The following is an 18,390-nucleotide window of genomic DNA, read 5'->3' on the forward strand; positions in this document are numbered from 1 at the left end:
AAAAGAGGTTCCTAATACTTTTTGCAGAACTGTAATACCGGTACTGCACATTATCAGAAAACTGTTGACCCCGTAGGACAGCTTAAGTGTAAAAAAAAATTCCAAACCAAAACCAAAACCCCAAATCAAAAACACAATCAAAAAAACCCCAAAACAAGCAAAAGAAAAGAAAAAGAAAAAAAACTCAACCAACTAATACTACTTAATGCATTATCATGCCACAAGTAACTATAGTATTACCTTCTACTTACTACAAGAATCGTTAAAAATTACTGATGATGCATGACTATTAATAGTACAAAGAAGAGTTTTACTCAAGAAGTTTTATTAGAAATGCACTTACACTGAGAGAGAATTCACAATGGTCCAATAAGTGCACAAAACTACCTAAGATTTTTAACACTGACAAAAATGTCTTGTCAGGCTACATCACTTTAAAAGACACTTTACAGCATTCTTGTAGCATTAGAAATAGGCAAAATAAAATAAAAAAAATCCACCAAATTTGGTCCAATAATACCGACTTTTCTTAAATAGGGTTTTTTGTTCTGTTTTTGATACAGGTAATTCTTTCAAATTAAGATGACCTATCTTTCTGATAACATTTTCCTATCAAAATAAAGGTTCAAATATATTACTACACTTTGAAATAATAAGCTCTGTAGTGGTCTTTCACCTTACTTCAACGTAATACAGGTAAACCATTATGTGTAGGAAAGCTAGAAGCCAAGCTATAACATTTATGGAAGTCTCCTTTAATATATCTTTTACAGTTCAGACAGGTGCAATCCATTTAAATTTTTAAAGCAGGTAAAAAGACATCTGACTCCTATGGTCACTGCATTTTTTGATATATTACTTTCATAAATGTAGCTAAGCAGTAATTTCTTACATCATCACATGGACAGCTCCAATTTAGCATAACCATCATTGAATTAAAGAGAGATTATTCTGTAGAAAACTATGAATAACTATATCACTTAATTAACAGTTGTCTATATACCATAACTCGTTAACAGGTAGCCGTGGTATTGAATTCCTTCAAAAGGCAAGTGGCCATGCATTGTTAGCACCACGGACTGCATGCTCACAATACAAACAGGAATTATCACCCATGGAACTTGAAACAAGAGAATATTCTTTAAAAACATCAATAATACAATGTTAACAAAGATAAGAAGCACTTTTTTCTTTTTTTTCTTTTTTTTTTTTCCTTTTTTCGCTTTTTTTTTTCATTTTTTTACCCACTATTACAAATTTAGAAATTGCACCTTTGATTGTTTAAAACGTTCTTAGGACCTTCATTCAAGTTGATCAGGGTCCCTCTGGCAGGTTTTCCATATATAAAGGAAAGTCATCAGAATGTTTTCTTTATATATTGTACATCATGTACAATGGTCCCTTTGAAGTATACCTGTAGTTAAAGTAGTTACTGAACTCAAAACTAAAAAGTATAAAAAGCTACTCTTTTTTCCAAAAACATATAAGAAACAATGCAAAAGGTGTTATGCATAACACATACAAAGTGATTAAAAAAATCAAACACATAGTTGTATTTGACAATAGTTTAGTATCCTTGACCTATCAGAACTAATTAGCTTAAAGGGATTCAGGAAAGTCTATTTAGGAGCTTTGTGGTATAGAATGATCACACAAAGTAAGAACTAATTAAGAAACCAAGTGCTAGACAACCAAGAATTGTATGTAGGTGATATGTAAGTCACCCAAACTATCTTTTGTGAGAAGCACTTTCAATTGTTTTTAAAATGATAGGATGGCCTTTAGTTAAACAACAAAGCATTCACATGTTAGGAAGTAAGACAAGGTTTCTTTTATGTATAAGCATTGAGCCGCTCTTTAGAGCGAGTAGAATGAATATCATGCAGCTCTTGTTCCTCCTTTGATTTAATATCCTCATATTTCTGCATTCTGCAAGCATCTTTCACATAGGCCCAGTTGGCAGACAAGACCATGAGATAGTGAACCTGTAAGAGAGGTAAGAAGCAATAGAGGCAGTCAGAATAGAGCAAGTGCAAACCTGAAGGCTGCAGGACAGAGACTGGGTTCTCAGCAGCATGAACTAGGCATTCTTGTGTCAAGAAGTAGTACAGGACATTGATGGCAAATTCAGGCTTCATTAATCTTCAGATTACTCATCTTAATCTAATTATAGTTACTGTTACTATAATTAGTAGCTGGTAACAATAGATATAAGAAAAAAGAATCTAAAACCTGAAAAATCCACAAATCATCCCTGCATTATTTTTCAGCTAGTCTGCAAAGGTGCATGTAAAAATGTCCCCTGGTCATGTATTTATTGTACACTTTTCCCGGCTGAAGAAGTGTTTGTTAAAGTAGTTCTTAAGATAAAAATATGGCATAGACATATCTTATGGCTACATACCTAATATAAATAACTACAGGAAGTTTTGCTTTTTAATTTCTTAAAGTTAGCATTGTATTTCCATTTAGCTATTACTTCTTTCAACTACAATTTTAGCTTTGTATTTAATTCACCAATCTGGGGAAAAATTGTCAGTAACTGAAAAATAAGTTCAGTTAGGCAAAATGTGATAAAATATAACTGAAAAAAATAAGAATTTGGATGTTCTATTTACACTGTATTCAGTCAGAAAATAAAAATGTTCCACAGGGATAATCAACTGGTTTATGCTGGGGCTCTCTAGACATTTATTCCTTCCCTAGCAGGCTTTTAGACACTTTCTGATGAGAGCATCTCTTTAATTCATGTTAATCTACTTCCTCACAAGCAATGGACGATTTTGTGAGATCCAAAATATTTCACCCCCCCTCTAAGAACTAAAGGAATTATATCAGGGTTCAGTTAATAGAAAATGGAATAATTATACAATAAATAATAGTAAAACACCTTGAGATTATGGAAATTCTCCCATTCATGTTGTACTGTTGTAGATACAAGTGTCTTAGATTCATATTAAATGAACAGATCCATTCTAATACGATTTTTTATCTTTTGAAATATTCAATGTTATTTGGACTTTTTTTTTTTTTCCACAAATGTTTGTTGGCAATTGTTGCTGATTAGTAGAGCAAATATACAAAATATACAAAGAAATATACAAAAGTATATTTCTTCATCTGGATAATTAAGATCAAGGAAAGCACACTGAAGCCCTTAAAAAGACCAGATATTTTTGCTACATTTTTTATCCTCATCTTTTATGCCAAGTTTCCAATTAATCCTCATTTGAGGAATACTGTCTGACTTGAGGAGGCATAAAATAGAAGTCGTTCAGAGAATCTGTTCTCTAGGAAAAAAAACAAAATTAGAGAGTAGTATTTCTACATCTTTAGGATTTTCTTATAATCTAGAGAACACTAGCAATGCAATCCGTGAGTATAGATTTTGGAGATGGCAGCATGTTATGTGTCACTCTGGAACACTCTCTAGTCATAATTTAGTGCACAGGAGAAGGGAACACCTTCTATCCTAACTCAGCTCTTCCAATATGTTTCACTATGGGTAGTTTCTGGATCAGGCATTTCTATATCAAATGAGAGATCCTAATCCTGGATACTCATTGTACTAAATGAAACATCTTAAATTCTCCACAGTAAAACTATTGAGAAAAATCAAAATAAAAAAATAATAAAAAAATCAAAACAAACTGGTAATCCTAACAAATTTGTCACCTCAATTGCAATTTTCACACAATGAAAACATGAATACTGGTCCTTTGAGTCTGAAATTTCTGTTAAAAATACAACCTAAATCTCAGACATGAGAATCCTGAAAGTGGGGGGCATCTGAGCAGTCTACTCACATCTTCATGACATTTTAAAACACATTTGCCAGAAATCCTCGCAACTGAAGAATCTGTGATGAAAATGGGATTATGTAGGCAGTTTTCTTATCCTCACAGAATATTTGGTAATGACCCAGTGAGAGACAAATTTAAACTCAGTGTCTTGCAGCTTCACTCAGTATTTTTCTTTGTTAAAAAAAAAGAGTATTTTGAAGGTATATTGGTAACAGTCTGACCTTCATTAAACAGCCATTCTTTGCCCATCCTTTCTTTATGAAGTTACTGAATCAAACTACTATAATAACTGTTGAAAACTCTTGCAGTTTATATTCACTGTAAGTAGGAAGACATACCAGGAAAGACCTACTTTAACTTCTATAATCTCAAATATATATCCATGTTTTATAATGATATATACATTGAACTGTCCCGCCACCTTTGTTATTTTTATTTTAACACCAAGTTCCTAGATAAAATTGCCACATCAAGGAGGTCATTTCTAAGTGGCTGTGTAATTGGATTTCACAATTCCATGACCTGAATAGCCTGAAGCCAGTGAGGCCCTCATCAAGGCTTATTTAAATTGAAGCCAGGCAGCTTCCACAGTCTGCCTCAGGAGGTTTCAATTACAGACACATGCAAGAAAGTGGAGGGTCTTTCCATACCTATTTCTGCTTAGATTTCTTCATAATGTGAAAGTATGCTTCGGTGTTTAGAAATTGTGGAATTGCAGGTAGCCTAGCAGGGTATTTGGAGGAGGGTGGGTGTATTTTTCCATTCAGGACATGTCACAACTTCCCCAAGACCCAAGTCTAAATAACTTTTCTTCCTCTCTCTCCATGCATCTCATACCCTACAGAAGGGTGCAATCATACTGGGGAGAAGGAGAGACCACTTTATATTTCCCTTGTTCCTATTTCAGGATAATTGATTGCATCTCCACCTTGCAGGACATAATTTGTGTGGACGTTAAGGCAAATGAGTTACCAGCTCATGTGGTAACTCTTCCATAACTTTTGAGATAGGAAATTTTATATCTCATAATTAAGTTTTTCTACAGTATTTTTGGGGAAACATCACAGGTGGAATGCATACTGGCTTTACAATCAGCTCTTGATTTTAATGATCTTTTCCATATGCATTTGTTATCTGTAATCTGTTACACATCAGAAGGAACAGTACTCCTCAGAATCGTACATGGTACAAATTAAATATGATTCAAGAGCTTGGCTATATTTTCAGTGACAAAGACTCCCAAAAAGCATTTACAACATAAATAACTGTATCAGGTTTTGGTTCTTTTTTTCCCATCCTGGCTTGAAACACGAATGACACATTTTTAAAATAAACTCTTCAACATTGTTCTTTGATGCAAAACAAAACTTTCCCTGACATATACTGTAAAAAATAAGAGTTTTTCTATATATCAGACTTAATATGTAGGACAATTCTCCTTTTGAACCCCCAAACAACAATCGCCTTTGCAGACTAAAGAGGAATCTAGTGAATTGTGAAAAAATTCATATGCAAATCTGAGACCAAGAGATATGGGGAATTTGTGATTTGTGACCAAATGGTTTTGCAGGTATTAACAAGTTTTGTGATGGTTTTCTAATAAATGACTACTTTTTAAAAAAATATATTTTTGAAATACAGTTTCATGAAAAGTATCCTGGGGACAGACAACATTTATGAATAAGCTGATTCTTTTGTGAATTTTATAGAACATAGTTACATTGGATGGTTTAGGAAATCTTCAGATATTAAATAGTCTGCCACTTGCAAATGCTTACAATTTCAGAAGTGATGATACAGTGGAGTATATTGGTGACATAACTTTAAATGTCAATTCAGAGAGCATATTCAGCAATGTCCCTGATGTTGCACCAGTGTTACTGGCTGGCCATAAATACAATATACTTACCACTTTAGTCAGATGGACGATTCTGGTTTAAAGTAATTGTTTGCAAGAAAAGTTTTAACAGTGCACTATATTAATAAGCTTTTTCTTTTGTAAAAGACTGGTATTTTCAATCTATTTTTCCTGTTGAATTTCACCAAAATGTTCTGGATATACACAAATTTCATATTTGTGATTATTCTTGAAAGAGCTCATGTAGTGAAGGGCACTGGTTCTCCAATGACTGAAATGACTTCTGCAGTTTCTCACTGCTGTTGCATTAGCTCTGTCTACTAATTTGAGTGTAAGATCTGGAGAAAAAAGTTTTCTTCTTCTTCCTAGATGAGATAGTTAGGACCCCAAATTAAATTTTCCTCCCTTAAATCACTTTTACCTTGGGAAAATAAATTTCCCTTAAAGGAGAACCTGTTAATATCTACATGTCCAAACACAAAATTCTGAATTTTCCCTTATGTCCTATCCTTGTGTTTGGGCTACAGTATCAAGTGTGCAGCACAAGTCTCAACCTACAGATGTGGTCTGGTATGCTGGTATTAGAAATTACACTATCAGAGAATGGAGTGTGCTAGTCTTTAGAAGGTACCTAACAGATTAGAATGGTAGGTTAAAAACAAACAGTACAGTGACAAACTTGAAAAAAGTGTATAAAACCATTGCAAACTTTTAATGAAACATACATCTACCAGCACTGGGACAGTATATAATTTATTAGCACTTAGAACACGGTATGCAATTTATTAGCACTTAGACCATTAATTTTTGTTTTTGTTGGAACAGCGTTATCATGTCTGCACTGTGCAGTTATAGAATTCAACAGAAAGCACACTCGGATATGGGCAACCCTTCAAAAATGTGTGAATAAATGTGCACCATCAAAGTGAATTCAAAGGGTGTTTGTGCCTGCTGTAATGCAGCTATGGTATCTTTGATATGCTGAGCTTTGAAGGTAACTGAATGGTAATTGAAGTACTATCACCTCTTTTTAAAATCTACATTGAAAGTATTATATATTTAAACTATGTGGCAAAATGTACTTAATTTTCTTTCATTGCAGATGTGTTATTTTTTTTATTGAATACCTTTTGGTGGCTATTTGGATTCAAAACTTCTTTGAAATGCAGAATTTTCATCTGAATAAAATAGCATTTTATGATGTCAACTGAATATACTTCAAAATAATCATACAGTGGAAAAATGATCTCTTGGATTAAATTTCCTAACACCAATGATATATTATCATAATTGTTATATGGTCACCATTTTTGGAACTATAAGCAGAAAAATTTTGATATGAAAAAACCAAATTATTATTTTCTGACTGTACTTTTTTATAGATGCAATTATAAGGATAAAAAATAATCATGGCCCTATGATCCATAAAAAAATTCCAAGTGTAAGCAGTATATAGTAATCACCACCACTAACACTTATGAATGCATCAGCACCAAGTAACAGTCACTTTTCATTTCCCATTCCAGCATGCATAATGCAAACCTACACCAGTACAGAATTGCGAGTCTAAAAATATCTTTATGCTTAAGCAAATACAGCAGACAAAAGACAGAAGAGCAGGGCACTAGCTCATACACTTTTTTCTCAGTGGAACCTTCTCATTGAAAAAATGTCACTAAATTTAAAGTAATCTTCATTATAAAGGAGCAGAAAAATTAGTCCTGACAGAAAAATCAACACATTCATATATATTCACAGAACTGACAAAAAGATTCTGCTCCTGAAATAGCAGCGTGGCAAGCCTATGAATACCCAGAAAGGCAGAGATCATAAAAGTATAATACTATGGTTACAACATAGACACATGATTCAGACACTTGTCTGAATACAGCAAGAGAATAGTAAAAATTCTTAGCATGTGCTTAAAGGTGTTTTTTTTTAATTCAAAAAAAGTAATCATCATATTCTATTCTACTTCAAAGGGGATACATCAATATATTTAAAAAAAAAAAAAAAGAAAGAGTATTGAATTACAGAACTACATTTTAACAATAACTTTGAGTGATAATATGGAAATTGAACAGCTGATCCTAAGTCAGAACCAGAAGGTATCAGCAATTCAGATGGGAGTGTTGGGTAGCTTACCATAGCAATGACTGCTGCTCCAGCTCCAGCAAGTGCCACAATGAACAAGTGGAATGTCATATTTAGCTGCAAAGGGAGGTAAAGAAAGGACTTACATGGTTGTACAGCAAACAGAAAATGAACAAAAATTCAGAACAACATAGAACAAATAATTACCTTCCTGGTGCCACCCTTCCACAGAAGAAATTAATAGGAATATTTTTCCAAGAGATTGATATCACTACATGTAATTGTGCTTGTGCTTGTTTTGTTACAAGGCTCATATTGGAGGAAAAACATAACTCTATTTAAAAATACAGTGTTTACATAATAAAATATTAAGAAAATAAATTATTTAAAAATCAACACCGCAGTACATTTTGAGAGTTTTTTTTGGCTTGTTTTTTTTTATGCTACAATACTACAACACTACCTTACAAGAATTATGTTTGAGGTGGTTTCTCCAGTGGCAGAGACCCCATTTCCCCCTCATTAAATGTAGCTTTTCGTCCTCATATTTTGATCCACTTTCCTCTCATATTTGTTCATTGTGATATAATATAAACCAGGTTACTTACATAATTCAAATTAACCACCTTCCTCACCTCAGCCCAAACCAAATGACTACATTTGCTTTTAATTTCAGTGACCTGGTTTATGCAGCAGCCAGAGAGAGTCAATTGCGCCATAAGGGCTGCATTTTCTAAGATGGTTATGGCATAAGGGCAGATTGTGTACCTTCCCTCTAAGATTTATCCAACCATAATAAGATCCAGTAAAACAATTAACAAATGTTGATCCTTCTGGCTTCAGAGGGATCAACATTTTAGCCTCTCTTTGTTTTAGGCAGATGTAATTTTGTTTGTCCTGTCTTCATCCTTTATCATTTAAAAGCAAAACCAGAACCCTCAGCTGCACTGAAACAGGTGGCGATTGCCCAAGGGAAAAAATACAAAGGAAAATGTACTAAGTGCTACTATTCTAAAGCTCAACAAGGTTTGACCAAATCCATTTGAAATCTTTACTCTCCTGTCACAACAGTAATCACAAGACCTTCAATTAGTGATTCATTATATGCACCTATTCATTGTGCAGCAGGGGCATTAGCTTTCAAAAACATCTCAGTAACAAAGAACTAGATACTGGAATCATTAAAAAAACCCAAACAAATAAACCACAAGTGTATTTAGAAAACAAATGGATGGAGAAATTGCACAGACTAAATTTGGTACTTGGTAAAAGACTAGGTAAACTACTTGCTTGACTATATTTTTCACTGTGATTTAATTTATCACCAGAGCTATAATTTTACCATTAACAGTAAGAAAGCATAGATCAGGTACTTTCTACTACAACATATATTATGGATTTGCCAAGAATACTATCCTTATTTACCTCATTAGAGTCACACAACTTGATGAAACTTTCTGATGAGGTGCAAACCTTCTTTTCCTCTCCAACAGTTACAATACCTGGAGAAGAATAAATATTCATATTATTTAGAATTCCTGGTACAGATCAACTTCCTTTATATGAGAAAAGCTAAGAATTTATTTTAACAATGATATTTGGGTTTAGTTGACAACTGGGAGTCTGTAGCCACTCTCCTGTGAAGACAAGCTGAGGCAGTTGGGCTTGCACAGCCTGCTGAAGAGAAGGTTTTGGGGAGACCTTACAACAGCCTTCCAGTAACTAAAAGGGTCAGTCAAGAGACTGGGGAGGGATTTTACACAAGAGCATGCTGCAGTAGAATAAGGGGTAATGGCTTAAACTGAAAGAGGGTAAGTTTAGGTTAGATGTAAGGAAGAAATTCCTTATTGTGAGGGTGTTAAGGCACTGAAACATGTTTCCCTGAGAAATGATGGACATCCCATCCCTGATGGGATGGAAGTGTTGAAGGACAGGTTGGATGGTGAGCAACATGATCTAGAGGAAGGTCTCCCTGCTCCATGGCAGGGGATTGGAACTTGTCTTTAAGATGCCTTCCAACTAAAACCATTCCAGGATTCTATTATATTTCATCCAGCACAAAACTAACACATCATCTATTTAGCGAAAACCCTAGTAAGATAAATGTGGGAAACAATTTTTCTGCCATTTTTCAACATATCTTTATCCCCTATTTTGATCAGAACAATGATTAAAAAACATCTATTATTTGCAACCAGTTTATACACTTAAAAATGTTCACAAACCTTCTCTACCTTCATGTGGAGAAATGTGCTGTATATTTGTTTCAAATATATTGATCTGGTATAAAGCTTCTTTCACAAGTAATAAAAAAGCATTACGCAAACTTACACTTTATTGTTTCTCTTTTCAGCAATAATAAGTAGAATCTGCTACCTTGATTCCTTTGGCTAATGTCCAGATACTAAATCAAAGACTAACTTGAAGAAAAAACTGCAATTAACCCAGTTATCATGAAAAATTATTATTTCCTAATATTAATCGGTGTTTTTTGCACTGTATCTACAGGGAACAGCTACATTCACAGAATACACACTGTATATATTAGTGTTCTATAAACATTATAAATAGAATTAATAAAATAATAATAATGAATATTAACAAAATAAAAGGTCATAGAAAAAAAAAATTAATACCCTTGATGGCATCTATATGGATAATTGCTTTTTAAATTCATCTGCCATGCTGTGTAGGAAAAAAACCCAATGAATAATAAAAAAACCTAACTTTTCTTTCCTTTCATGAAAGAAAAATGTCAAATTTTTTATTTCAGGTTAATTGAAATATTTATTACTAATGAAATGGTTTCTTTGGCAAGAAAAGCAGAATCTTTTAGATCTCCATATAACAATTAAAAATATACTGTGATTTTATTTTAGGCCAAGGAAACAAAAGAAAGATAAGAAACTGTCTGTTGAGACACAAAGCTCTGTGGGTTGAGAAATCACTAAGACAATCAGAACTGTATTACAAGAATCAAATGTAAAATCAAACCAGTCTAGCAGAAGGAAGGAATTGAATTACCATCACCAACACAAGAATTCTCAGACACTTTAGGATTAAAAATCCCTTTCTATCCAAGTTTTGCATCCTCTCAAAACACACATAGGTGCATATCCCCACATTATTTTAATCTCCACCATTCAGGCTTTGTCCCCACTCTCTCTCTCTTTCCACCTCTTTCTTAGAGTGTTACTATCAGTATTGTAACCTCATCAAGGTCTTTCAGAGGAATGAATCTTGTCCCAGATCACCTCTGCAGAGACAGCCAATACCCTAGGATCACACATCTCCAAGTCAGTGTCCTTTCACAAGATTAAAAGTCATTCTCCAGATAAATGACTAATTAAACATCTCAGATGAATTCCAGCAATTTCTAAAGAAGACACTAAGCCAAAGGCCCATGCTGGATTTTCATTGCTCTGGGAAGATGGACAAGGTTGACTCAGTTTTGGTCAGGTCTGGAAATGCCATTCATCTTTTATGTGTTGCCTAGGCTAGTGAGTAAAAGGGCAGAGAGAGACGCTTAACAATAGCTTCAGAAACACTGGACAGCTTATTTCAGATACATGGAAGCAAAGCAGTGGAATGCTTTCTTTTCTAAAATCTTGCTTTTCATTTAGTCCTTTTTATTTACATACCATACTGGCGAAGATCCAAGCAGAGATTAGCTCCATCCACTACGGTGGCATTTCGGCAAATGGTCCACAGATTGAAGTACATGTAAACAGGCAGAGAAGTGAAAGCTGTAACTCCAAGCCAGGCCAACATAAAGATGTATGTCAGCATAATAAACTGCAGTAAAAGAAGGGAAAACAATACCAGTGGTAAGTCAGAACTTAACTGATACACCATTGGAAAAAAGGAACCACAGAGTAACAAATGCATCTATGACTGGCTTTGTCTGTTTCTGTGCTTATTTAATTTATGGTTTTGGTCAGATAATCCATTAGTGATCAGGTCAAAATGATGCCAGAGCACTAAAGTGATGTTTCAGAAGAACAAGAATTATGCTTCCAGAAGTGCAAGCTTGATTCATATTCCTCTCACTCTTGTGCCAGCGCTGGATGCAAAGTGGAGCACCTGAAGTACAGACAGCTGCATGCTTTGTGAAACCCATCTGTCCCTCTCCCATCACCACTGTGCCATAGTTAGGACAAGAAGCCCTATGGTTGTATCTTCCACTTCAATCATGATGAAAAAAATTTAAATATGATAAATTTTAAATATGATAAAAATGAACCTTTGTCTATGGCTGCTACAAAATCTACCTGGCAAATCCATTTTGCATTAAACCAGTGAGACTATATTTTTTGCCATTTTGTTATTGCATTCAGACATATTTGGAGTCTACATATAAGCAAATTCATCATTCAGAAAAAATAGTAAATAAATGTTCTATAAATATGTAAACATGCTACCTTGCTGCTCCTTTGCTGGCCTGACACAACAGGGAAACAAAATAACAAACCATCATTTCATTCTATGCTGTGGAAAGGATATAGGAGGCCACACGGTAAAATGTGGAAATTATTCTACAAATATTGAATCCAAATAGGCCCAGCATTTGATGGTTGCAGAAATGCTGAGGAATCTAAATACATGACTGGAAAAAAAAAATTCATCACACTAACATTTTTTCTAGCTGCTTACATCAGAAAAATATTGCCTCTGAGAATAAGAAACAAGAAATAAAAATTTTCGAAAGCTGAATAAACTGACAAAAAATCTGCTTAAAATTAAACCTTAAAAAGTAAACAAGGGGAAAATGGACGATATTTTCCTGTTTGGTTTTGGGGGTTTTTTTAATGTAAGATGTCTCAATTCAGGTAATATAGGAAAAAAGCCTAATATACCTACAGATTTTATTATATAAATCAAATAAGGTCAGAATCTTAAAGGTTTTAAGTAGTACTAAAAATTGTAGCGGGATGGCTCATCCACATAGATCTGATCAGGAAAAGCAATCCAAAACAAGAAAAGATCTGAATTTTAAACAAGGTACTTTTATTGCTTTGAAGTTATAAGATGTATGTTCTCAAGCAATATTAAAGAAATCTTAATTTGATTTACTTTAACTCATTTCCAAATATTATTAAATAAAAGTAATTCTAATTCTGAGGAAGAACATTTACATAGGGATTTAATGTAGTTTAATTATTCCAGTTTAAAATTTATTTCAGTTAATTTTCCTGATTGTCCCTAGGTAAATGAGAATTGTAATAGTAGTTTGAAAAGCTACTATTAATACTTCTGATGTCAGCTTTCTATCCCTTTCTTGAGTTAGTACTCCATGCTTCAATACTCATACTTTACATCCATGCTTACCAGTCTGAGACTTACAAACTGTTTTAACTTTTCCCTCAACTTCCAACTAGTTTAAAAGAAAAGCTTGATGTGTCTAATTTATACCAAAAAAATTCTAAAACTGCATTCATGTAGGTAAAAGCTGTCTTCCTTGCCAAATTTTCCCAATAACCCACTTACTAGAAACCCAGCTAGTAAAACAAAGACAGTGATAGCCAAGTCCAAAATAAATATTAACCCATGAATACTGCTGTAGACATTTCCATGCTTTATATATTGGAAATTCTATTCAATCTATTGCAGAGGAAATAGTCAACACAAGTAAATACTGTTCTGTACATGCTCCTTTTATTGTTGTTTTTTGTTATTTTTCTTTTACTGTTTTGTGGGTTTTTTTCTTTCCATATTACAGTGTTAAAGGTAATGAAAAAACATCTGGCTCAGCCCCAGGCTTGCACTTACAAATAATTACTTGGAAAATTACTTAGAAATGTAGATTCAGGGATATGAATTCCCGACTAAAGTACTATGTCCAATCTTAATTTATTGTCAAGCTAAAGAGTTGCATTTATTTTTTTCTAAGGCAGGAATAATAAATAAGAAAGAAGACTGTCTTGGTAGAGACTTTAAATTCTCATTTATTTAGAAGTGTTTTAAAAGTACACCAGCCTCCTGGACTATATTCTTAGCTTGTCAAAAACAAATAAGTCTGAAGTCTTGTGATCCTTCTAGAATTTGTGAAATAAACAATACTTAATAAATTTAGTACATGTCTCAGTGTAGCACACCCATTATATTTTAATGCAATACTAAATCTTTTATATTAGTTACATTACTGAAATGTAATAACTCTTTTTATGGCTGGGCTCCATATAGATTTGAGACTCTTCCTATTTTGTGATTAGCACCAAATGGAGAAAAAAATATATAGGCCTTACCATGAGCATTACAAATTCTTTTTAATATCTATTTGTTTTCTGATCTGTAATAATGATGAGGCAGCCTACTCAAAAATCTCCACTGAGATAATACAAAGCACTAATATAGCAAAGAGGGGGAAAACAGAGCTTATTAGCCTCTAAATTCTGCCTTGGGCATAAAGTGATAGAAATCTGTCAGATGATAGTTGCTGTGAGTCACAAGAGCTGCCTTCTCAGAGAGAACTGCCTGCTCTGTTATGGAACGGATTCTCTTTAAAAACATGAATCTGATTGGTTGAGTATCTCAGAAGTAGCTGCTCAAATGATGATTTCTTTTCAAAAACATATGTTAGAAAAGGAAGATTTTCATGTTTCCTCTGTCAGTTGCTCACAGCTGAAGAGCCAGTGGCCAATGACATGCCTAATTTCATGTCATAACACCAAAAGCACCAAGAAGACAGGAAAAAATATGGAAACTTCCCTTGTTTATGTAAGAATAACTAAAACACAAAGCTTCAAGTTAAACCATGTGGTAATTATGGTTATGCCTGGAAGCTGCTATCACTGATATCAGTGAAGCAAACCACAGAAATGTAATCTGAGCTGTATATATTTCCTGCTGTAAGGGCAGGAAAAAATGGTTAACTTTACACAACAAATTATTAGTTTCTTGTCATAGCAGGTGGTAGCTTATAAATTTTTTTTATAATTAAATGAAATTGTGAATTATTTGATTTTAAAAAAAGGCACAGGAAAGAATAAAGTCTTTTTTAGGTCATTTTCTCTGCTATTACAACCTTCCCTCTTTGCTCAAGAGAATTTACAAGGAATGCTTAAGGAGCCTGTTCACTCCAGGAATTAAATTCAGAACCCAATCTCCTGAGATTCAAAGGGATCTTTCTCCTTTGAAGTAGCATTCTGCTACGTGACAAGCTGAAGATTTCTGAAATAGCAGTATAGCGTCTTAAAGAGCTATCACAGTTTGTTCTTTAGCATCCTATCTGTTGTGTTTATAGTGAGAATTACTTTTCCTGATCAGTTCTATTTTCACTGTGAGACACCAAATACATAAAACAAACTAGAAGTGATAGTGAAATTCATCCAGCAAATCATGAAAATAAAAGATCACTAATTTAAGCTCAGATCACATTTGTAAATAGATGAAATCAATAATTACTTGAACAAACGAATCTTTAACCTGTTTAGTGGTTATTTTTTTTATATCATCACTGTGGTTGGCAAAATGCTCTTACCAGATTTTGTAAGCTTTTCGGGGCCTGTAGTGGCTTTTCTGAGTTATAAATTATCAAAGCAGGTGAATCATCAACCTTCTGGAGTGATTTTTTTAATCAAAACAGACCAAAGTCGGGAAGCAGGTATTCCAGAGCATATTCTGAAATTGTTTGTGTGGAGTACAACTTCCCTGGTGGTCACACACGGTTGAAATCCTTTTTCCACTGAAAAAATTACCCAAATCCTATCTACTTTAAAAAAAATAAGATTTCAGTTACTGACTTTTTTTTATTTTTCCATCCTTCTTTCTAATTTATGGGTACTTGTCCCATGAAAAGCATATTCATTAAATTTCAAACACTGTTCTTGTTTTAGTTTTGTTATAAATAATTTAGAACCCCTGAAGAAACACTGTATGATGGCTTCAGTGACCCTAGGGACAGAGACAGTGAAATCTTATCTAGAAGGTACAGTTTCTACAAACAGGAATGGAATGAAAAGGAAACAAACTTCGTTCATTTCATTTTATGAGGACACTACTGCTTACAACAAGAAAAAATAATACAGAAACATAACAACAAATTAAGTGCCCAAATAAAACTTAACTCCAGAAAACTCACGTTGCCATGTAATTTTATCTTTTCTCCAAACTGCTCAGTACTTACTTTTACACTTTCTCTGAATCTCATCATATATTTATTTTATATGAACTCCCTGATGTGAGCTCTCAACGCAGAGAGCTGCAAAGATGTACACCTTGCTGTGTTTGCATCACATTTAGATTTATTATTCTATCACACACACACACACAAAATGTGTGTGTGTGTGATAGAAAATTTCAGCTACATGAACTAAGAGACTCCTTCCAAACATCTTCACAGCCTCAGAAATTCTCTTAGACAGTTTTGGCCAGAGATCAAAACCATACCTACAGAGATCATGTACACCCATCCTGCCCAAGGCCTATCATGATTCATTATGAAACCCTGGCGGTGCTGGACATCTCCCAGAATAAGCCCAGGGTTAGCCTGGCTGTCTCTTATGGGAATACTGGGAAGCAGCTGGCCTCTGCAGCACAGTTTAGTCCTGGCCTTGGGTGCGTTTTCCAAACAGGAAATGCCAGAATGAGGTGCCATGTTGGGGTTTTTTGCAACACAGAAGTAGGAACAGAAAGATATTTTCAATTTCTTTCTGAATTGTCCTGACTCTCAAACATCTTCACTTTCAGTTGTCCATATATTTGATTTCAGCACTAATAAAGACTTATTTAGTTTTAACACTTTGCCCATCCTCAAATTCATAACTGACCTTTGGCTTTCAGGCCTTCTGCTTCATCTTGCTCATTTTACCCAGAAAAAATTCCTCTCAGTTATTGCTACTGTCTCTTTACCAAGCACATATTCTGCATAAATGCATTTGCATACTCCTTTTAAATTATTCATTGCAGCTGACACATATTTTCTCAAATGCTGAAATTTGTCTTGATGCAGCTGTACTGGGAGCACTGATAGAGTGCACAGTTCTCTCTTCAGGCTACAAGAAGTCACATTTAAAGTACTACACGTGTTCCCACCTCAGGCCTGCTGTTTATTTGCATTCAATTTCCTATAATGCAGGGTTATGACTACACCTTACATCAAGAGTCCAGACTCAATAAGGGCTCTTTATCAATAAACTTTTATGACAGGGTAGTTTAAAGATTATGTATTTGTTCCTGTTCATCACCTGTATTGTCCCACAGGAGTTTAGTTCCTTTCAGAGGTTCAGATTTCATCCAGAAGATGTTTGCATTTTTTTTTATTTTTTAAGGAAGAATCCCTATATAAATACTTCCACCTCTTCCCGATGGATATTTTTCTTGTGACAGCATCTTACATATATAGCTCCCCAAATGCAAATATGAAAGAGAGCAAGTAGAAAACTTGTTGAGTTCCTCTGGAAAACATTTCAACAATGCAGAAGCTAAAACAGCCTCAGCTGCTTATTTTAAAATGCTGTCTAGAACCAAAAATTCTATTATTTATTTAAATGTAAATAAATGGGAAAATTTAAAAAAAAATATTTTAGACATTAACATGTTTAAGAAGGACTGTTGAGTAGCTTACAAGGAAATGGCCTCTAACATTTTCATTTCTGTATGAACTAGCATCTCCATACCTCATTCATGGAGAGAAATAAAAGATGAAGCAAAAACATTTCAACTTGTCTCATTTTATATACAATGCTTCTGCAAGAGACTGTTATTCTGATATTATCACTAAATGCACTGTAAACCACAGAAAATACACACATGTAAAGTCTTTTCTATAACATCACTTGTTAGTGATTGCTAACAATCACTTGTTGGGCATTTCTTATTGCCTCTACACAACATGTTCATCCTCTCTCTCTAACATATTATACTCCCAGGCACAGTTCCAAAAATCTTGTTGAAACATGGATAGATTTCATGGTGTGTTATTACTGTCATGTGGTTGATATTCCTTGGCTTGCGTTCAAGTCAACTGCTTTGAGAGGAAAAAAAATAGCCAATATTGGTCCAAATTTCTCTCCATAGAAGGACAGACTTCTCAGGTTTACCTAATTGAAATCCATTTATATACTGAATACTACCTAATGAGAATTTCCTCTGATTATTAAAATACGTTAACAGAAAATATAAAACCCCAGAAAATTGAAATTATATTTTGGAACAGTTTTGTTTCTCTTTTTTAAACATTTTTCTTCTGCAGACAGTTTAGATGGAAGAAAAACTGAACTTATCAAAATTAGGATCAATTCTCACAGTTGCTTTCTGCTTTTCATCTGCACATATAATTTTCTAAATGTGTATTTCAAGGTTAAAATATTCATGTTCCATTGCTTTGGAAACCATTTAGATGCATGTAAAAAACTGACTTACTTTCTGACTTATGCTGTTGATTTGCTGGTAGCAGTGTAGGAGGAGATTTCCACAGCCACATCAGAAATGATTCTCCAACAAACTGATTTACTTTTTGAAATATGGCTTAGTAAAAAAAATCAATAAAATATCAGTTGGAAGAAGATGGTTTTGCATTGATGTAAGACTAAGTTTTACCTTAAGATGATATAATTTGTCTCTTTGGTACTTCCTTAGAAACCAAATTCTCTAATTTATTTTTTATTACTGAATTTTCTTTAGAATGTTGATGGG

The 18,390-nt window shown here is 33.9% G+C and overlaps 1 protein-coding gene across 1 annotated transcript in view; it reads right to left on the bottom strand.

The window, feature by feature from the left end:
* Positions 1-1,474: 1,474 nt before the first annotated feature.
* Positions 1,475-18,390, bottom strand: part of GPM6A (glycoprotein M6A) — a 111,605-nt gene continuing 94,689 nt past the window's right edge. The window contains exons 4-7 of the mRNA XM_015625586.2: positions 11,397-11,550; positions 9,181-9,257; positions 7,807-7,872; positions 1,475-1,985 (exon numbers count right to left, since the gene is read on the bottom strand). Coding sequence (XP_015481072.1) covers positions 1,833-1,985; positions 7,807-7,872; positions 9,181-9,257; positions 11,397-11,550 — 450 coding nt within the window. The 3' untranslated portion in view covers positions 1,475-1,832. The remainder of the gene's footprint in view (positions 1,986-7,806; positions 7,873-9,180; positions 9,258-11,396; positions 11,551-18,390) is intronic.

Source organism: Parus major, chromosome 4 (genome assembly GCF_001522545.3).
Source record: "Parus major isolate Abel chromosome 4, Parus_major1.1, whole genome shotgun sequence".
NCBI classification, from domain to species: Eukaryota; Metazoa; Chordata; class Aves; order Passeriformes; family Paridae; genus Parus; species Parus major.